The sequence below is a fragment of the Argopecten irradians genome, chromosome 6, assembly GCF_041381155.1.
Source record: "Argopecten irradians isolate NY chromosome 6, Ai_NY, whole genome shotgun sequence".
Lineage (NCBI taxonomy): Eukaryota > Metazoa > Mollusca > Bivalvia > Pectinida > Pectinidae > Argopecten > Argopecten irradians.
This window is the reverse complement of record NC_091139.1, coordinates 41545570-41564971: the sequence shown is the minus strand read 5'-3', so window position 1 is coordinate 41564971 and position 19402 is coordinate 41545570. Positions and strand designations below refer to the sequence as shown.

Genomic DNA, 19402 nt, shown 5'->3' with positions numbered 1-19402 from the left:
TAATGGAAGGGAGACTATTCTAAACTTATTTCCTGCACGGAGGCGGAAAAGAAATTACAAACTGATACAACCGATGAGATCAAATCAGGGTATGATTCACCAAAGAGAAACAGACAGATGTCTTAAAGAAATTAACAAACAACGAATTTGATGAGTTATAAGTTTTCTTCGCGGCCACTGTCGACTAATCTTCCAATATGTCGATGGCAGGTACGTAACGTTATGGATCGGTCAAATCGAAAGTAACAAAGTAAGGTCGAGTCTGTCGGTGACTGGATATGTAATTTTATAAGAGGTTCAATTCATGATAGCATATCAAAGACTTTTTCATTTATGTTGACAGACATTTGCAATGTTACTTGTTATATTTTCGAGATAAATGTCAAGGACATGAGAATTTATATTTAGATCTATTAATTGAACGAAATTAGGCAATTGCAATCACATAAAAAGAAAATGGTGAAACAATTATTGTGTTCACTATTAAGGGGAAGCTGTACTGACTTGTTAAAGTTTTGAAACCATTCAATCAGGTGTCTATCGACCTAAATTCTCAAATGTGGATAAGTCTCCTAGATTGATACTCAAATTTATTTCTCCATGTAGCAGCACTACAGAACAGAACTTACAACTACTAGCTGGGTATTAAATCTTATTTGTAGGATAGATAACTTTGTTTTCTTTTTTACAGCTGTACGAGGACCTAGTGTGTGATGCCAAGTCTGGCCCTGTAGAGAGAGTATGGCTGTCCCCAGGTCATGTCTTCATAACCTTCAATGGAGGAAGCCATATGTATACATTTGATACCAAGCCTACCAACAAAACACATGTAAGTCATATACAGTTAACAAACTAATTTTTATGAAAGAATTTAGGAAATAAAATTTTCAACTGTAACCAAGTTATTATTTTCTCAAGGATTGTAATATTATTAGAATTTTTCAGACCTCAAAGAATATTGTATCTAACAGTGAGTCTTTATCAATGTGTAAATACATGTACATGCATGTGCATATGATAAATCTAAGGTAACTGGTTATCTACATGCTGTGTGATTTCCAGCGACATTTGGTTTATTAAAATGGACTCCGCTTGGACATGAATGTTGAACCAGTAATGAAAACTGAACCTTTCTTCATTCATTTTGATGAGAAGATTATTTTTCTATTACCTGGATACATACCACTTGTGTAGGAGGAGAAGCGAGGCTGTCTGGACTTAATTGACCTTGATCATCCTGTGTTAGATGTTCTTGTATCCTCAACAAACTACAGTATTGTCCATGTAGTAAGTATCTCTGAATAATTCTGGTTGAATTTGGACAGCTAGGATGAAACCCTGTATATGTCTTCTAACAACTTAGCTGATGAAATTATATTATGATGGTTAAACTTTAAAATTGGAATTTTTACTTGTTGAGAGTAATGACTTTGAATTTTTGTTTTTAGAAAAAGATCAAATTTTAATTTGTAAAGCTCAGAGAAATGACTTTGAACTTTCACTTGACAGGTTCTTAGGAATGGCCATATCCAATGCTGGAAGTTCCGGAGTGACCTGACATGGATGTTGGTCAAGAGGTTTGACCTCTGCAGTGTCAATAGATCAGAGGTCACCAGCATATGTCTGCACTCTTCACAGGAAACACTTTACTGGTGTGAGCGAAGGCCTGATATAACAGATGTTGCTAACTACTCAATATATAAACGACATATAAACATAGGTGAGATAATATAAACTACATATAAACATTGGTGAAATATAAACGACACATAAACATTGATGAGATATAAACAACACATAAACATTGATGAGATATAAATAACATATAAACATTGATGAGATATAAACAACATATAAACATTGATGAGATATAAACAACATATAAACATTGGTGAAATATAAACGACACATAAACATTGGTGAAATATAAATAACATATAAACATTGATGAGATATAAACAACATATAAACATTGGTGAAATATAAACGACACATAAACATTGATGAGATATAAATAACATATAAACATTGATGAGATATAAACAACATATAAACATTGGTGAAATATAAACGACACATAAACATTGATGAGATATAAATAACATATAAACATTGATGAGATATAAACAACATATAAACATTGGTGAAATATAAACGACACATAAAAATGGGTGAGATATAAATAACATATAAACATTGATGAGATATAAACAACATATAAACATTGGTGAAATATAAACGACACATAAACATTGATGAGATATAAAAATGGGTGAGATATAAACGACACATAAAAATGGGTGAGGGGTGATATAAACTACATATAAACATTGATGAGATATAAACTACATATAAACATTGATGAGATATAAACTACATATAAACATTGGTGAACAAACGAATAATATTCAAAACATATAACAAATGATATTTACACATAAATTTTGTTGAAGCTGTAAATTTTACTTTGAGTTAACCATGTCATGTTAGAAATGTCTGTGTAATATGAAATATATGCCATTTGTTTGAAATGATGCCTTTTTATGTGTTTATGAAAAAGTGTTTCCAATTCCCCTGTGTATATATATAGTTTGTTTGTTGGGCAGATGAAGAAAAACTCCGAGACCACACTGTTACCCAGTTGATCCTACACAACTGTCCGTCTGCTTCTCTTTATCCTGTGCCATTCGGGGTCGCCATCGTCATTAAGTAAGTATTCTAATACTGTTTTTGTAAAAAAAATATTGACTGAAATTCTTTAATATCTAAATTGATATGCATGAACCAGTTGTATCCATTGGTAAATGTGTCGCAAAAATCAATGGCCATGGAGCCTAGAAATTGTCAAATACAGAAACTTGGACAAGCAACGCTACTTATATCTAAAATGACTCACTGACTTTGCTTATTATTTCATGCAGTAAAATTGATATTTAAAGCAAGGGCTTTTTAATTAAAATTTGAGTTTACCTGATCTAAAGAGCAACTAAGCTTATGCTGTGATAACTCATCCATCCATTCATCCATCCATTCATCCATCCATCCCATCCATGCAACCATGTGTCAGCTTTCACAGCAGAAACAGCTCTGGAACTTATGTATTCTTACTGTGTTTTATGTCTGACTTTGAAATTAAAAAGTATTTTTATTTCAGGTTAAAACCTCCTCTAGTTTCCATGGTGATATCATGGCTACCAGTAGCAAACAAAGTTATGATAAATGTAGGTCCCCACCAGGTGGAGCTTCCAGAATTAGGAACACGACAACCAATAGACTTTAGGAGTCTAGCTTTCAAAGTGATTGGCTACACAGTACAGGTATATGTTCTGAATTATTTTCAATAAAAAGAATTTATCAATGATAAATGAAAAATCACTTGCGTGAATGTTGAACCACTTGCTGAAATTAACATGTTTGTCTTCTCATGATTGAGTACACATTGCCCAATTTATAGTGCTGTACTACACAAATACAAACCTTAATTTGTTTTGTAGCTGAAACCTGAACACAGAATGACAAATGTTACGTATGACCCCCAGACAATGGAGGTTTCTGTTATAGAAGATCTCACAAATATCAGAACTATTTCAGACTCCAAAAGTAAGTTTTATATTTATGAAATCCATTTTTGTCTCAGTGTAGCATTCTTAAAATGAAGTTGGGTGCCTAAACCTATTCTTCTCCAAAACATTGAAGTTAATTTCTATCAACTTCTGAGTTTTCATTAAGATACCCATTGAAACACTTCTGAATTTATACATTTATATTTACGTTTTTCGTTTTTTCTTTGCTATATAACCTTACCAACTTGAAACTCGCCAGCCTCGATACTCTAGAGGTTCCATTCACTTACGATTTTTAAGCCCCAGGACTTATATATTTTTTAACAATTGATAGATATTTTGTTCACGTTGACATTATTTGTATAAGTGTTTCTGTATGTTTCTTTTTTTCTTCCCTGAAAATTTGAAGAATGTCAACTTAAAAGCTTCCAAAAGCTCAAAGATGTCAAAGAAACAGAAAGGGCGACGAATTGGATCAAGTTCGGTGGTTTTCTGGCAGCCGTGTTTAGATCACATATAATGTAAGTATAGCTTGATGGTTTATTGTTTGGAGTAAATTTTTGAGAATCATAGAATGTTTTTCAATTTTGTGACCATGGTACGTGTCATGATGGCCGAATGGTTATTTATTGTAAGGTGTTCCACCACATTACCACTAGCCCTCTGGGTGGTGAGTTCAATTTCAATGTAGGATAGTTTTAAAAATGCCAGTTACTGACTGTAGTTTGATAGTTTTCCTCAGGGTACTCTAGTTTTTCTTCACTTCTCAAACCTGGCATGTAAAACAAAATAATCCCTCGGCCCTGGTTTGTTTTGACTTGATGATGGTCATTTGTTACTACAGGCTCTTTGACCATGACACCGGACACTTGGTGGACAGCCTGTCCAGTCCTGATAAATCTGATATTGTCGACGTTTGTCAGTTAAGTACAGGAGTAATGTGGATGTCATTCTTCACTACAAGCAATATTTATATCATCCAGGTGAGTGTAATGGTTATAGAAATCATATAAATGTGTTGATGTGTTTGCTGGGATTTTCTACAGAATGTTTGGTTGCTACAAGATATGTTTCTATATGTACACACCCGGTAGATATTTGTCCAGAAAACTACTCTTACATTTATCAATCAATTTCAATGGAAATATCTAAGAATGTTAATTAAGTATAATGTGTAGGTGTTAAACCTCAACATCCATCTTGTTTCAAACAAGAAATTTTTCTTGAAATGAGACTTACTATTCTCTGCAACTGGGTGATAGCAGGGGAGAAGTGTTACATGAAAACTGCAAGGTTTTGAAATGAATTTGGTTGCTATGGTGATCAGACCAATATACACATATTTTGTAACGGTCAGATTGCTCATAACAATACAATTGTGATTGATGAGACTTATGAAGTATGCTTGTTGAAGGAGGCCCCATGTATGTACATGAATTAAGCCTATGATTTTAGTGTTTATTGAGCTTTTGTAAATCAAATAATGCAGCAAGTTAAATATCAGTTTACTTACAGTTGTTATGGTGAATGGATATCAATACCAATTTATTTAACTTATTCAGAGGACCAAAGAAGATAAAGAAGTAAAAATAAAGGATATGTTAAATAGCAGCCATTTTCAGACACAGGCAGTGGAACTGGGTTATCTCGAGTCGGTAGGTAGAATAGTGTTACAAACTTCATTATTAAAACAGGTTTTAGATGTCCTGATATTCAACATAATAAGTTAATTGATAACACTAGATTAAGGAATTTTCTTGATGATTTTCCTTATAAAATGTTGAAATTTGAAATTCATTCTTTAATGTTATGTTTTTATGTGTTTATGTTATAGTTGAAGACCAATAACAGTACCTTACCTGTGTATTGTGTTTATGTTATAGTTGAAGACCAATAACTGTACCTTACCTGTGTATTGTGTTTATGTTATAGTTGAAGACCAATAACAGTACCTTACCTGTGTATTGTGTTTATGTTATAGTTGAAGACCAATAACAGTACCTTACCTGTGTATTGTGTTTATGTTATAGTTGAAGACCAATAACAGTACCTTACCTGTGTATGTTACAGTTGAAGACCAATAACAGTAGCTTACCTGTGTATTGTGTTTATGTTATAGTTGAAGACCAATAACAGTACCTTACCTGTGTATTGTGTTTATGTTACAGTTGAAGACCAATAACAGTACCTTACCTGTGTATTGTGTTTATGTTACAGTTGAAGACCAATAACAATAGCTTACCTGTGTATTGTGTTTATGTTATAGTTGAAGACCAATAACAGTACCTTACCTGTGTATTGTGTTTATGTTATAGTTGAAGACCAATAACAGTACCTTACCTGTGTATTGTGTTTATGTTACAGTTGAAGACCAATAACAGTACCTTACCTGTGTATTGTGTGTATGTTACAGTTGAAGACCAATAACAGTACCTTACCTGTGTATTGTGTATGTTATAGTTGAAGACCAATAACAGTACCTTACCTGTGTATTGTGTTTATGTTACAGTTGAAGACCAATAACAGTACCTTACCTGTGTATTGTGTTATGTTACATTGAAGACAATAACAGTACTTACCTGTGTATGTGTATGTTACAGTTGAAGACCAATAACAGTACCTTACCTGTGTATTGTGTTTATGTTACAGTTGAAGACCAATAACAGTACCTTACCTGTGTATTGTGTGTATGTTACAGTTGAAGACCAATAACAGTACCTTACCTGTGTATTGTGTTTATGTTACAGTTGAAGACCAATAACAGTACTTACCTGTGTATTGTGTTTATGTTACAGTTGAAGACCAATAACAGTACTTACCTGTGTATTGTGTTTATGTTACAGTTGAAGACCAATAACAGTACCTTACCTGTGTATTGTGTTTATGTTACAGTTGAAGACCAATAACAGTACCTTACCTGTGTATTGTGTTTATGTTACAGTTGAAGACCAATAACAGTAGCTTACCTGTGTATTGTGTTTATGTTACAGTTGAAGACCAATAACAGTACCTTACCTGTGTATTGTGTGTATGTTACAGTTGAAGACCAATAACAGTAGCTTACCTGTGTATTGTGTTTATGTTACAGTTGAAGACCAATAACAGTACCTTACCTGTGTATTGTGTGTATGTTACAGTTGAAGACCAATAACAGTACCTTACCTGTGTATTGTGTTTATGTTACAGTTGAAGACCAATAACAGTACCTTACCTGTGTATTGTGTTTATGTTATAGTTGAAGACCAATAACAGTACCTTACCTGTGTATTGTGTTTATGTTATAGTTGAAGACCAATAACAGTACCTTACCTGTGTATTGTGTTTATGTTACAGTTGAAGACCAATAACAGTACCTTACCTGTGTATTGTGTTTATGTTACAGTTGAAGACCAATAACAGTACCTTACCTGTGTATTGTGTGTATGTTACAGTTGAAGACCAATAACAGTACCTTACCTGTGTATTGTGTGTATGTTACAGTTGAAGACCAATAACAGTACCTTACCTGTGTATTGTGTTTATGTTACAGTTGAAGACCAATAACAGTACCTTACCTGTGTATTGTGTTTATGTTACAGTTGAAGACCAATAACAGTACCTTACCTGTGTATTGTGTTTATGTTACAGTTGAAGACCAATAACAGTACCTTACCTGTGTATTGTGTTTATGTTACAGTTGAAGACCAATAACAGTACCTTACCTGTGTATTGTGTTTATGTTAAGTTGAAGACCAATAACAGTACCTTACCTGTGTATTGTGTGTATGTTACAGTTGAAGACCAATAACAGTACCTTACCTGTGTATTGTGTGTATGTTACAGTTGAAGACCAATAACAGTACCTTACCTGTGTATTGTGTTTATGTTATAGTTGAAGACCAATAACAGTACCTTACCTGTGTATTGTGTTTATGTTACAGTTGAAGACCAATAACAGTAGCTTACCTGTGTATTGTGTTTATGTTATAGTTGAAGACCAATAACAGTACCTTACCTGTGTATTGTGTTTATGTTACAGTTGAAGACCAATAACAGTACCTTACCTGTGTATTGTGTTTATGTTATAGTTGAAGACCAATAACAGTACCTTACCTGTGTATTGTGTTATGTTACAGTTGAAGACCAATAACAGTACCTTACCTGTGTATTGTGTTTATGTTATAGTTGAAGACCAATAACAGTAGCTTACCTGTGTATTGTGTTTATGTTACAGTTGAAGACCAATAACAGTACCTTACCTGTGTATTGTGTTTATGTTATAGTTGAAGACCAATAACAGTAGCTTACCTGTGTATTGTGTTTATGTTACAGTTGAAGACCAATAACAGTAGCTTACCTGTGTATTGTGTTTATGTTACAGTTGAAGACCAATAACAGTAGCTTACCTGTGTATTGTGTTTATGTTACAGTTGAAGACCAATAACAGTACCTTACCTGTGTATTGTGTTTATGTTATAGTTGAAGACCAATAACATACTGTATGTGTTATGTTCTTACCATACATGTTACTGGATTGTGTTTATGTTACAGTTGAAGACCAATAACAGTACTTACCTGTGTATTGTGTTTATGTTACAGTTGAAGACCAATAACAGTACCTTACCTGTGTATTGTGTTTATGTATAGTTGAAGACCAATAACAGTAGCTTACCTGTGTATTGTGTTTATGTTACAGTTGAAGACCAATAACAGTAGCTTACCTGTGTATTGTGTTTATGTTACAGTTGAAGACCAATAACAGTAGCTTACCTGTGTATTGTGTTTATGTTACAGTTGAAGACCAATAACAGTACCTTACCTGTGTATTGTGTTTATGTTACAGTTGAAGACCAATAACAGTAGCTTACCTGTGTATTGTGTTTATGTTACAGTTGAAGACCAATAACAGTACCTTACCTGTGTATTGTGTTTATGTTATAGTTGAAGACCAATAACAGTACCTTACCTGTGTATTGTGTTTATGTTACAGTTGAAGACCAATAACAGTACCTTACCTGTGTATTGTGTTTATGTTACAGTTGAAGACCAATAACAGTAGCTTACCTGTGTATTGTGTTTATGTTACAGTTGAAGACCAATAACAGTACCTTACCTGTGTATTGTGTTTATGTTACAGTTGAAGACCAATAACAGTACCTTACCTGTGTATTGTGTTTATGTTACAGTTGAAGACCAATAACAGTACCTTACCTGTGTATTGTGTTTATGTTACAGTTGAAGACCAATAACAGTACCTTACCTGTGTATTGTGTTTATGTTATAGTTGAAGACCAATAACAGTAGCTTACCTGTGTATTGTGTTTATGTTACAGTTGAAGACCAATAACAGTAGCTTACCTGTGTATTGTGTTTATGTTATAGTTGAAGACCAATAACAGTACCTTACCTGTGTATTGTGTTTATGTTATAGTTGAAGACCAATAACAGTAGCTTACCTGTGTATTGTGTTTATGTTACAGTTGAAGACCAATAACAGTACCTTACCTGTGTATTGTGTTTATGTTACAGTTGAAGACCAATAACAGTACTTACCTGTGTATTGTGTTTATGTTACAGTTGAAGACCAATAACAGTACCTTACCTGTGTATTGTGTTTATGTTACAGTTGAAGACCAATAACAGTAGCTTACCTGTGTATTTGTGTTTATGTTACAGTTGAAGACCAATAACAGTAGCTTACCTGTGTATTGTGTTTATGTTACAGTTGAAGACCAATAACAATAGCTTACCTGTGTATTGTGTTTATGTTATAGTTGAAGACCAATAACAGTAGCTTACCTGTGTATTGTGTTTATGTTACAGTTGAAGACCAATAACAGTACCTTACCTGTGTATTGTGTTTATGTTATAGTTGAAGACCAATAACAGTACCTTACCTGTGTATTGTGTTTATGTTACAGTTGAAGACCAATAACAGTACCTTACCTGTGTATTGTGTTTATGTTATAGTTGAAGACCAATAACAGTACCTTACCTGTGTATTGTGTTTATGTTACAGTTGAAGACCAATAACAGTACCTTACCTGTGTATTGTGTTTATGTTATAGTTGAAGACCAATAACAGTAGCTTACCTGTGTATTGTGTTTATGTTATAGTTGAAGACCAATAACAGTAGCTTACCTGTGTATTGTGTTTATGTTACAGTTGAAGACCAATAACAGTAGCTTACCTGTGTATTGTGTTTATGTTATAGTTGAAGACCAATAACAGTACTTACCTGTGTATTGTGTTTATGTTACAGTTGAAGACCAATAACAGTACCTTACCTGTGTATTGTGTGTATGTTACAGTTGAAGACCAATAACAGTAGCTTACCTGTGTATTGTGTTTATATTGTGTTTATGTTATAGTTGAAGACCAATAACAGTAGCCTTACCTGTGTATTGTGTTTATGTTACAGTTGAAGACCAATAACAGTACCTTACCTGTGTATTGTGTGTATGTTTACAGTTGAAGACCAATAACAATAGCTTACCTGTGTATTGTGTTTATGTTATAGTTGAAGACCAATAACAATAGCTTACCTGTGTATTGTGTTTATGTTACAGTTGAAGACCAATAACAGTACCTTACCTGTGTATTGTTTAATGTTATATTGTGTTTATGTTATAGTTGAAGACCAATAACAGTAGCTTACCTGTGTATTGTGTTTATGTTACAGTTGAAGACCAATAACAGTAGCTTACCTGTGTATTGTGTTTATGTTATAGTTGAAGACCAATAACAGTAGCTTACCTGTGTATTGTGTTTATGTTACAGTTGAAGACCAATAACAGTACCTTACCTGTGTATTGTGTTTATGTTATAGTTGAAGACCAATAACAGTAGCTTACCTGTGTATTGTGTGTATGTTACAGTTGAAGACCAATAACAGTAGCTTACCTGTGTATTGTGTTTATGTTATAGTTGAAGACCAATAACAATAGCTTACCTGTGTATTGTGTTTATGTTATAGTTGAAGACCAATAACAGTAGCTTACCTGTGTATTGTGTTTATGTTACAGTTGAAGACCAATAACAGTAGCTTACCTGTGTATTGTGTTTATGTTATAGTTGAAGACCAATAACAGTAGCTTACCTGTGTATTGTGTTTATGTTACAGTTGAAGACCAATAACAATAGCTTACCTGTGTATTGTGTGTATGTTACAGTTGAAGACCAATAACAGTACCTTACCTGTGTATTGTGTTTATGTTATAGTTGAAGACCAATAACAGTAGCTTACCTGTGTATTGTGTGTATGTTACAGTTGAAGACCAATAACAGTAGCTTACCTGTGTATTGTGTTTATGTTATAGTTGAAGACCAATAACAATAGCTTACCTGTGTATTGTGTTTATGTTACAGTTGAAGACCAATAACAGTACCTTACCTGTGTATTGTGTTTATGTTACAGTTGAAGACCAATAACAGTAGCTTACCTGTGTATTGTGTGTATGTTACAGTTGAAGACCAATAACAGTACCTTACCTGTGTATTGTGTTTATGTTACAGTTGAAGACCAATAACAGTACCTTACCTGTGTATTGTGTTTATGTTACAGTTGAAGACCAATAACAGTAGCTTACCTGTGTATTGTGTTTATGTTACCGTTGAAGACCAATAACAGTAGCTTACCTGTGTATTGTGTGTATGTTACAGTTGAAGACCAATAACAGTAGCTTACCTCTGTATTGTGTTTATATTGTGTTTATGTTATAGTTGAAGACCAATAACAGTAGCTTACCTGTGTATTGTGTTTATGTTACAGTTGAAGACCAATAACAGTAGCTTACCTGTGTATTGTGTGTATGTTACAGTTGAAGACCAATAACAGTAGCTTACCTGTGTATTGTGTTTATGTTATAGTTGAAGACCAATAACAATAGCTTACCTGTGTATTGTGTTTATGTTACAGTTGAAGACCAATAACAGTACCTTACCTGTGTATTGTGTTTATGTTATAGTTGAAGACCAATAACAATAGCTTACCTGTGTATTGTGTGTATGTTACAGTTGAAGACCAATAACAGTAGCTTACCTGTGTATGACAGCATTACCAAACTTGGCAAGGCTTGGGAAACAGAGAGTAGCCACCCTCCTAATACTAAATTAGCTGAGACTCTGAGTAAGAGATAAACTTTGTAACATGGTTGTTTTCTTGGCTTCACAATGTTATAATCATTGGTCTTAACCTTTTCTTATCACCATTAATCACCATTGTAGCATGTGTCATCTATAAATAATCTGTTTCATTATCTTCTCCAATACCACTGAAGATTAACCATCATTGTGCATGTGTCTGTTTTAGATCCATATTTGAAGGAGTATTGGAGTTTGGAGAAGTTTCAACAAGAGATCCTTAATGGAACATTGGTATATATAAATGTATCAAAGTTTGTTGAATAAATTAATCGTGGAAAACTTTTGTTAAGTACATTGTATGTGTCATGCTGTATGTCGGTATTTGTTTTTTCTTCTAAATAACAAAGGGTAATGTTATTGGGCCATACGGATTTCTGTTGGAAGGAAGCACAACCATATTTGTTTAATGAATGACCTTGACCTTCTACTTATCTTTAATATACATTTAAGATATAATTTTTATCTTCATACTGATTATGTTAATTGAGATTAACCTTTCAAATCTTGATAGCTTAAATGTCTGACCACTTCTGACACCAGGTGTTACCGAGCGTATGTCCTGGTGACATCGAGGAGGAGGTTCTACGAGTCCTAAGTCCAGAGACCAGTATGTCTATGTCCGGCAGACAGGCGTGGCTCCTACTCCTGGCCGACAAGTTCCCCCATGAGGTTCTCAGTGTCCTCATGGAGCAACTGGACTTTGATACAGGTAGGCTGGGGGTACCTGGGAATAATGACTTTATTTGGTTATTGGGGTTTGTCAAGAGTACAATAATAAAAATCTCATTTTCAAAATAATTCAAAATAAATTAGAATCTTGTTATGATGAACAGATTTTGCAAACTGTAGTCATACACAATTTTTACATTGTTGTGGCAGATTGTTAGAACTAGTTAGACCTGGGTATTTCTGAGACAAGATTCATCAGCTATGACTATGATAAACCTGTCGAAGGGAGATAACTGTGTATATAAACACAATTTCTGCTTCAAATCCTTAATGATTATTTTTGAATTTATATTAAGAAATATAAAAGAAAACCACCCACAAACTTACATATTTGTATTATTATTGTGTATTTAGATGACATCAGTTCTGCCCAGTTACACCACAAACTTACGTATTTGTATTATTATTGTGTATTTAGATGACATCAGTTCTGCCCAGTTACACCACAAACTTACGTTTTTGTATTATTTTTGTGTATTTAGAGGACATCAGTTCTGCCCAGTTACACCACAAACTTACGTTTTTGTATTATTTTTGTGTATTTAGAGGACATCAGTTCTGCCCAGTTACACCACAAACTTACGTTTTTGTATTATTATTGTGTATTTAGAGGACATCAGTTCTGCCCAGTTACACCACAAACTTACGTTTTTGTATTATTTTTGTGTATTTAGAGGACATCAGTTCTGCCATTACACCACAAACTTACGTTTTTGTATTATTTTGTGTATTTAGAGACATCAGTTCTGCTCAATTACACCACAAACTTACGTTTTTGTATTATTATTGTGTATTTAGATGACATCAGTTCTGCCCAGTTACACCACAAACTTACGTTTTTGTATTATTATTGTGTATTTAGAGGACATCAGTTCTGCCCAGTTACACCACAAACTTACGTTTTTGTATTATTTTTGTGTATTTAGAGGACATCAGTTCTGCCCAGTTACACCACAAACTTACGTTTTTGTATTAATATTGTGTATTTAGAGGACATCAGTTCTGCCCAGTTACACCGCTGGCAGTGTATTCTGGCCAAGGATAGCGTTGTGAGTCCAGTCAGCTCCAAGGTCGCCGTACCCATGTTTGAACACATCTGTCGTCTGCTATTTATTGTCCAGCCATCCAGACTGGTGAGTTTCTCACTGATAACATTTTTAACATTTATCCAATAAATTTTTGAGAAATGTTACTTAATCTTAAAGGGACAATTCAGTCTAAGAGAACATTAAAATTTGTATATATATCAGATAAAACAACTTCTAATGGAAATTACATCAGTCAGTGTTACTGTGATATGCTGAAACGCCTATGGTGGTGACACGTGTGTGAAATATTCAAACTTGCTCGCTGTCCGCCATTACACACTGTGGTCGAACTTTTGTATGCCGAACCCTGTCCCTTGCTCGTAAAGTAATGCAACTTTTGGCTAGAACTGCTCAATCGCTCTGACATAGTGTGTTTACTTACAGAAAATCATTTTATCACCTTTGTGGTTATGTACAACGTGCAGGCCCGGTGATTTTAACAACTTTTTTTTGTATTTCAAGGTTATTAAATACTTAACAATGTTTTATATGTTTCATAAAAATGTAGATACATTTAAAGTTTGCGGTCAGGTCTTTAAGTTTTCTGAACAACCAGATAAAGTTACGTTTTTAAGTTTTCTGAGATAAGTTACATTTGGACATGATTGTCGCATCTTTTCTCTGAGTGAAAACCTTTGGTAAATTATTTTAAGATTCTTTTAACTTTTTTCAGGTAAACTTTGTGAAGATTGCCCAGCTGATCAATGACCAGCGTGTGGGGGTATCAGCCTTCATTAGGAGGAGACAAGCAGTGAGTGGCAATAACTAATGGGGAGGGAGGTAGGAGGGTTTGGTGGAGGAGAGGAGATGGGGGAGGGTTGGGGGAGGGTTGGTGGAGGAGAAGGGATGGGGAGAGGTGGGGAGGGGTTGTGGGAGGAGTAGAGATGTTTGGGAGAGGATGAGCAGGGGTTAGGGAAGAAGTTGTGTGGGGAGGGATGGGGATTTGGGGTTGTTGTGGAGCTGGTGAGAGGTTGAGGAGGGGGAGCTTTCGGGAAGGGTTGCATAGGGACTGTCTCAGAGTAGAATCACCTAATGTATGGTGAGAGGGGAGGAAAGGAGTTGTAGACATTGACGATTTATCAAAATGGTTAAAGAGAGAACAGGAGGGATGAAGGACTAATTAAATGATAGATGGGTATTTGGGGGAGGTGCATATAAACAAGGACTACTAATATTGCTATGTGGTGATGGTTGAATGTGATATTCAATCTATTTATCAAACTTTTATTTATATAATGATATTACTGGTTAATTAATATATTTGGCTCTGTCTATATAGATGTTATGATGCTGTAGACGTCCACAGCAGATAGAACAATAACATACAATACATTGACCTTACAGCTTCAGTACTATGACCGGGCAATCGCGTGTCTACCAACACTCTCCAAGTCTCAGTGTGTGAAGGAAGCTACTACTGTCTATGTACAGCTCCTACTGGCCAGGTAAGTCAGAGTATTTGTACCAAAATAATTAGCACTCAATATTTTGTTGATTCTTTTAGGTCATCTGAATATTTTGTTGATTCTTTTAGGTCATCTGACCTATAGTCATCATGCTTCATTCAACGTCAGCATGTTCCACCATTGCGATTTAGCGGAAACTTGCCTGGAATAATCCTAACATAATCCCTGACCATGTGTTGTCATTTTTCTGGTTGATCTGAAATCTAGGATGGCTCCCACAGCTGCCAGCTTGAAAATATATTGTGAACTTCTCATGTTCTACCAGTACAATTTAGCTGAAATTTGCCTCAAAGTATCCTGATAGAATTCCAACAAAGTGCTGTTATATTTTTGGATCATTTCGAAATCCAAGGTGGCCATCATGACTGTCATCTTGAAAACGCATTTTGAACTTTTTCTCATATCCAAGATAGGTGACAAAGTCGCCATCTAGAAAAACTGAACAATGTATTTGCTTTTTTTTTTCCTACCCCCAATTCTGGAAATTTGTAAAAATAAATGTCTTATTTGCGAGAGGGATCTTATTTGATAATTTTGTTGATTATTTTTTTTAAAGAAACATAGGTTTGAACAGTTTTTTTCATTCACTGTTTACAGTGAAGAAGATGGTTGTGAAATAAAAGCAGTTCAGACTTACATGGAACAAGAATGCTGGAGGGAAGCCATCGATCTCCTCCCTTTATATGCAGACAATCCATCTCTTCATGTCAAGTTATTCCATACCATCCTTTTGTGTATGACACAGGTAAGTGCAATTTCTTGATGTATGACACATGTAAGTAATATTTCCTGATGTATGACACAGGTAAGTACAATTTCCTGATGTATAACACAGGTAAGTACAATTTCCTGATGTATGACACAGGTAAGTAATATTTCCTGATGTATGACACAGGTAAGTACAATTTCCTGATGTATGACACAGATAAGTACAATTTCCTGATGCATGACACAGGTAAGTACAATTTCCTGATGTATGACACGGGTGAGTACAATTTCCTGATGTATGACACAGGTAAGTAATATTTCCTGATGTATGACACAGTAAGTACTATAAGACTCTTTCATATGTGGATATGAAGGATAGGGATATTCTACCCGAGGGTCACAAAATGTAGTAAAACCCGAGGCTTGCCGAGGGTTTTGCAACATTTTGTGATCCCGAGGGTAGAATATCCCTATCCTTCATATCCACTTATGAAAGAGTATTTTTCTTTCATACCACGACGTTTTACTGCAATTTTACAACTATAATATCCCGCCATTTTGAAATAAATTCGAAGAAATCCACGACTGGAAGTCAATTTCCATACATGAAAAATTACGTGATATTTTCAACACAAATTCCGTTGCTTGCATCTTTTATAGTAAAACCAGTCAATTTTGTGAAAAAAATGTTAAAATTTTACCGAGGAAATAGAGATTTTGTTGACGCCGTGACGTCACGAGGCTTTATTGCATGGGTAGCCATGCAATACAGCCTTAGGCGACATGAGTGTATTGCCCTAGACCAGCCAGTATTACTCGATGTATGACACAGGTAAGTACAATTTCCTGATGTATGACACAGGTAAGTACAATTTCCTGATGTATGACACAGGTAAGTACAATTTCCTGATGTATGACACAGGTAAGTACAATTTCCTAATGTATGACACAGGTAAGTACAATTTCCTGATGTATGACACAGATTTTGTCCTCATCCAACCCGTCTCCCACCCCTGTAGTCACAATAACATTATTAGTCATTTTTAATGCAAACATGTATTGCTGTGCCGTCATTCATTGACATTAGTTTTTTTTCTCTCTGTAATTCCCTATTTATTCTCCACACTAGTATTTTATCATCTTGTAAACTGTAAATCCCAAACCTCTGTGTACATCTGATGTATATCTGGTGAGTGAGAGTGCAGGACTCTTGATAATCCTGACACTTGCATCTCAAACTGTCCAGATTATGAATTTTCCCCGTCTGCTGAATTCCATCTACTTTGTCAATCCGGTCCCTGATATTTCTGTCCAGATTGAGAGTTTTCCAGACTTTTGGTGTCCGGATCATTGTGGATCCACTGTATTTGTCACCAGCTAGTGGCACATTACATGAAGCTATTTTATATTAGCGTTTGCAAAACAATATACCGGTACAGATTTGTAAACAAAGAGTGTACTTGTACTAAAACATTATCACTTAAAACAATGCTTCCAGTACTATCAGTGCTTCAAGAAATTTATTATTTTCAGTATTGAGACTGTTAGCAACTTAAGGCCACATTTATTCAAATTTTGTTAAAAAAATATATAAATGAAAAAACAAAAACAAAGGGAAAAAAACCCAAATAGCCCCGTTTAGCATCACCTGATTATATTATGTAGTAGAAATTTATAAACCAGATGCCAGTGTGTTATATCATTTAAATGATTTCTTTTTGTGTATAACAGAAAAATATGCTTGCCATTCATGCTGATGCCTTGTTCAACAACATGCCGAACTGTAAGAGGTAAGTTTTCATTTTTCTAGGATGAAACAGTTAATTATTGGCCATTGTTTCATAGTTTTCACTTTTCTGGAGAAAAGAACTGAATTTCTCAAATTTAGCTGTGTCTAGGAGTGATGTAATTTAATAACCCAGCAAAGAGAAAAAGAAGTTTAATACAACTATTTCTACAGACAAAACAAATAACCTTTGGAAATCTCCATTGGGATTGTTTAACCATTTTACTTTTACAATTACTTTTTTCATTACACAGTATGGATTCTGTGACGTCAGCATTTCCCCTACACAGTAATAACCCTAATACAGGCAGTTTGAAACAGGTATTTGCTACAGATCCTAAGAGTGTCCAGATTGCACAAATACGGCCACATTTGTTGGGAAACATAAAGCCACATCTATTGGACAAGATGCTTGATGCAACAAATGACTGAATTGAATTGATGATAGAGTAATAATCTATGAACAAGTTTCCATGTGGTAATCTTTGTGAAATAGTGAAATAACTACATGTACAGACAATAAAAGTAAATATTTGAATAAAACAGGCATAGAAATGAGTAAGTAAATCACAGCAAAAGTCAGTTGGCTTAATTGAAGGAACAAATGATGGATTCATTGCATATTTCTTTATGAAGGTCTTCATTTCAAATGCTAAATATTTGGAGGTACACAGGGTAGATAATATATAAACAGGTGTTCACATTGTCTTGTATCAGTGTCTAGAGTAGTAGGACGTGTATGTGTGAGAATTTGATAAATTATTGCCTCAAGAGAAGTTTGACGGTAGTATGGATGCATTTTGTATAATTAAGTTAAATGTTTTTGTGAGAATTAAGTTCAATGACAATATGGATGCTTGTAGGATATATTTCAATATATGTAGTTCGGTGTACATTTATACATGATCTACAGGATCTTACTTGAATGGTTATAATATGAAATCTATTAAAATAAGTTCAATGAATTGATATGCCGAAAACTTTTTAGGCAAGAACCATTAATATTTTAATTTCATAATATATAGCCACAAGTGTAAGATTCTATTTATCACATAACTTGTACTTATGAGAATATAGGCAAATTCTAAACTTGCACCGACATGGACTCAATAACCATGCTTTCTTAGTATCATCATTATCAGTGTATTTTGTTTCGATAAAAGACACCAGATACATGTATCTGACCATCCTAACAAGACAATAACGTCGCATATCATGAATTTTCATTTACATTGAAGTCACGTGGTGTTATTTCACGTCTCGTTACATATGACAGAACAGTAATAAATCAAATTATTCTTTTATACAATGTATAAGAAATCAAATATACGGAAGTACGTATGATAACACCAGAATTTATTCTTTACTAATGTGCAATATGTTTGTATCATCTTTAAGGATAAAGAAATCCAGGTTTGTTCAGATGAAGGTCGAACAAACAAATTCCTAATTTATTGATTAGTGTCATACTTCTATCTAGCTATATAGGTTGTGTCCAGTGTTCAACAAGCGCAAAGGAGTCGATGGTCCATTTGAATTGTTGATGTTATGATTAATGTTTGTATTTATGATCGTAACATCACTTGTTTCATTATTATAATATTATTGATTTTTACAATAAAATGAAGAATTATTGATTTGTATCTCGAGTAATTACTTACTACATCGCCCAAAGTAGTTTCTAGCTTTTACAGATGGAATAAAGGCCAAGCTATTTCATTTGAATATATGCGATAATCCTAAGCACTAGCATGTTGCTAGCTCGGTACAATCTAGGCTTCTGTTTACTGAGTATCAAGAAGATAATATTGAAAAGGAAAAGCCAATCCTTGACAAGCTATGGTAAACTTGATTTACCTTTTTCTATATCTAGACTTGTACATAAATTCCACTCTTCTGGCTATGAGCTGAAAGATTTGGGAAGACTTCCTTTCTGA

General features: G+C 34.3%; 1 protein-coding gene across 2 annotated transcripts; it reads left to right on the top strand.

Moving 5' to 3' along the window:
- Positions 1–14: 14 nt before the first annotated feature.
- LOC138325917 (BLOC-2 complex member HPS6-like) lies at positions 15–19100 on the top strand. Of its 2 annotated transcripts, none has more exons than XM_069271926.1 (19): positions 15–210; positions 692–829; positions 1195–1287; positions 1510–1720; positions 2607–2709; positions 3155–3317; positions 3495–3600; positions 3973–4084; positions 4408–4546; positions 5126–5218; positions 11560–11671; positions 11855–11931; positions 12229–12397; positions 13408–13550; positions 14179–14256; positions 14850–14950; positions 15569–15716; positions 17411–17469; positions 17720–19100. In XM_069271926.1, exons 1-19 carry the CDS (start codon positions 151–153, stop codon positions 17895–17897), a joined length of 2283 nt encoding a protein of 760 aa, XP_069128027.1. In that variant the 5' UTR covers positions 15–150; the 3' UTR covers positions 17898–19100. The 2 variants fall into 2 exon arrangements, with proteins under 2 accessions (XP_069128027.1, XP_069128028.1); XM_069271927.1 differs by having other exon boundaries at positions 16–210; positions 11855–11919.
- Positions 19101–19402: the final 302 nt, after the last annotated feature.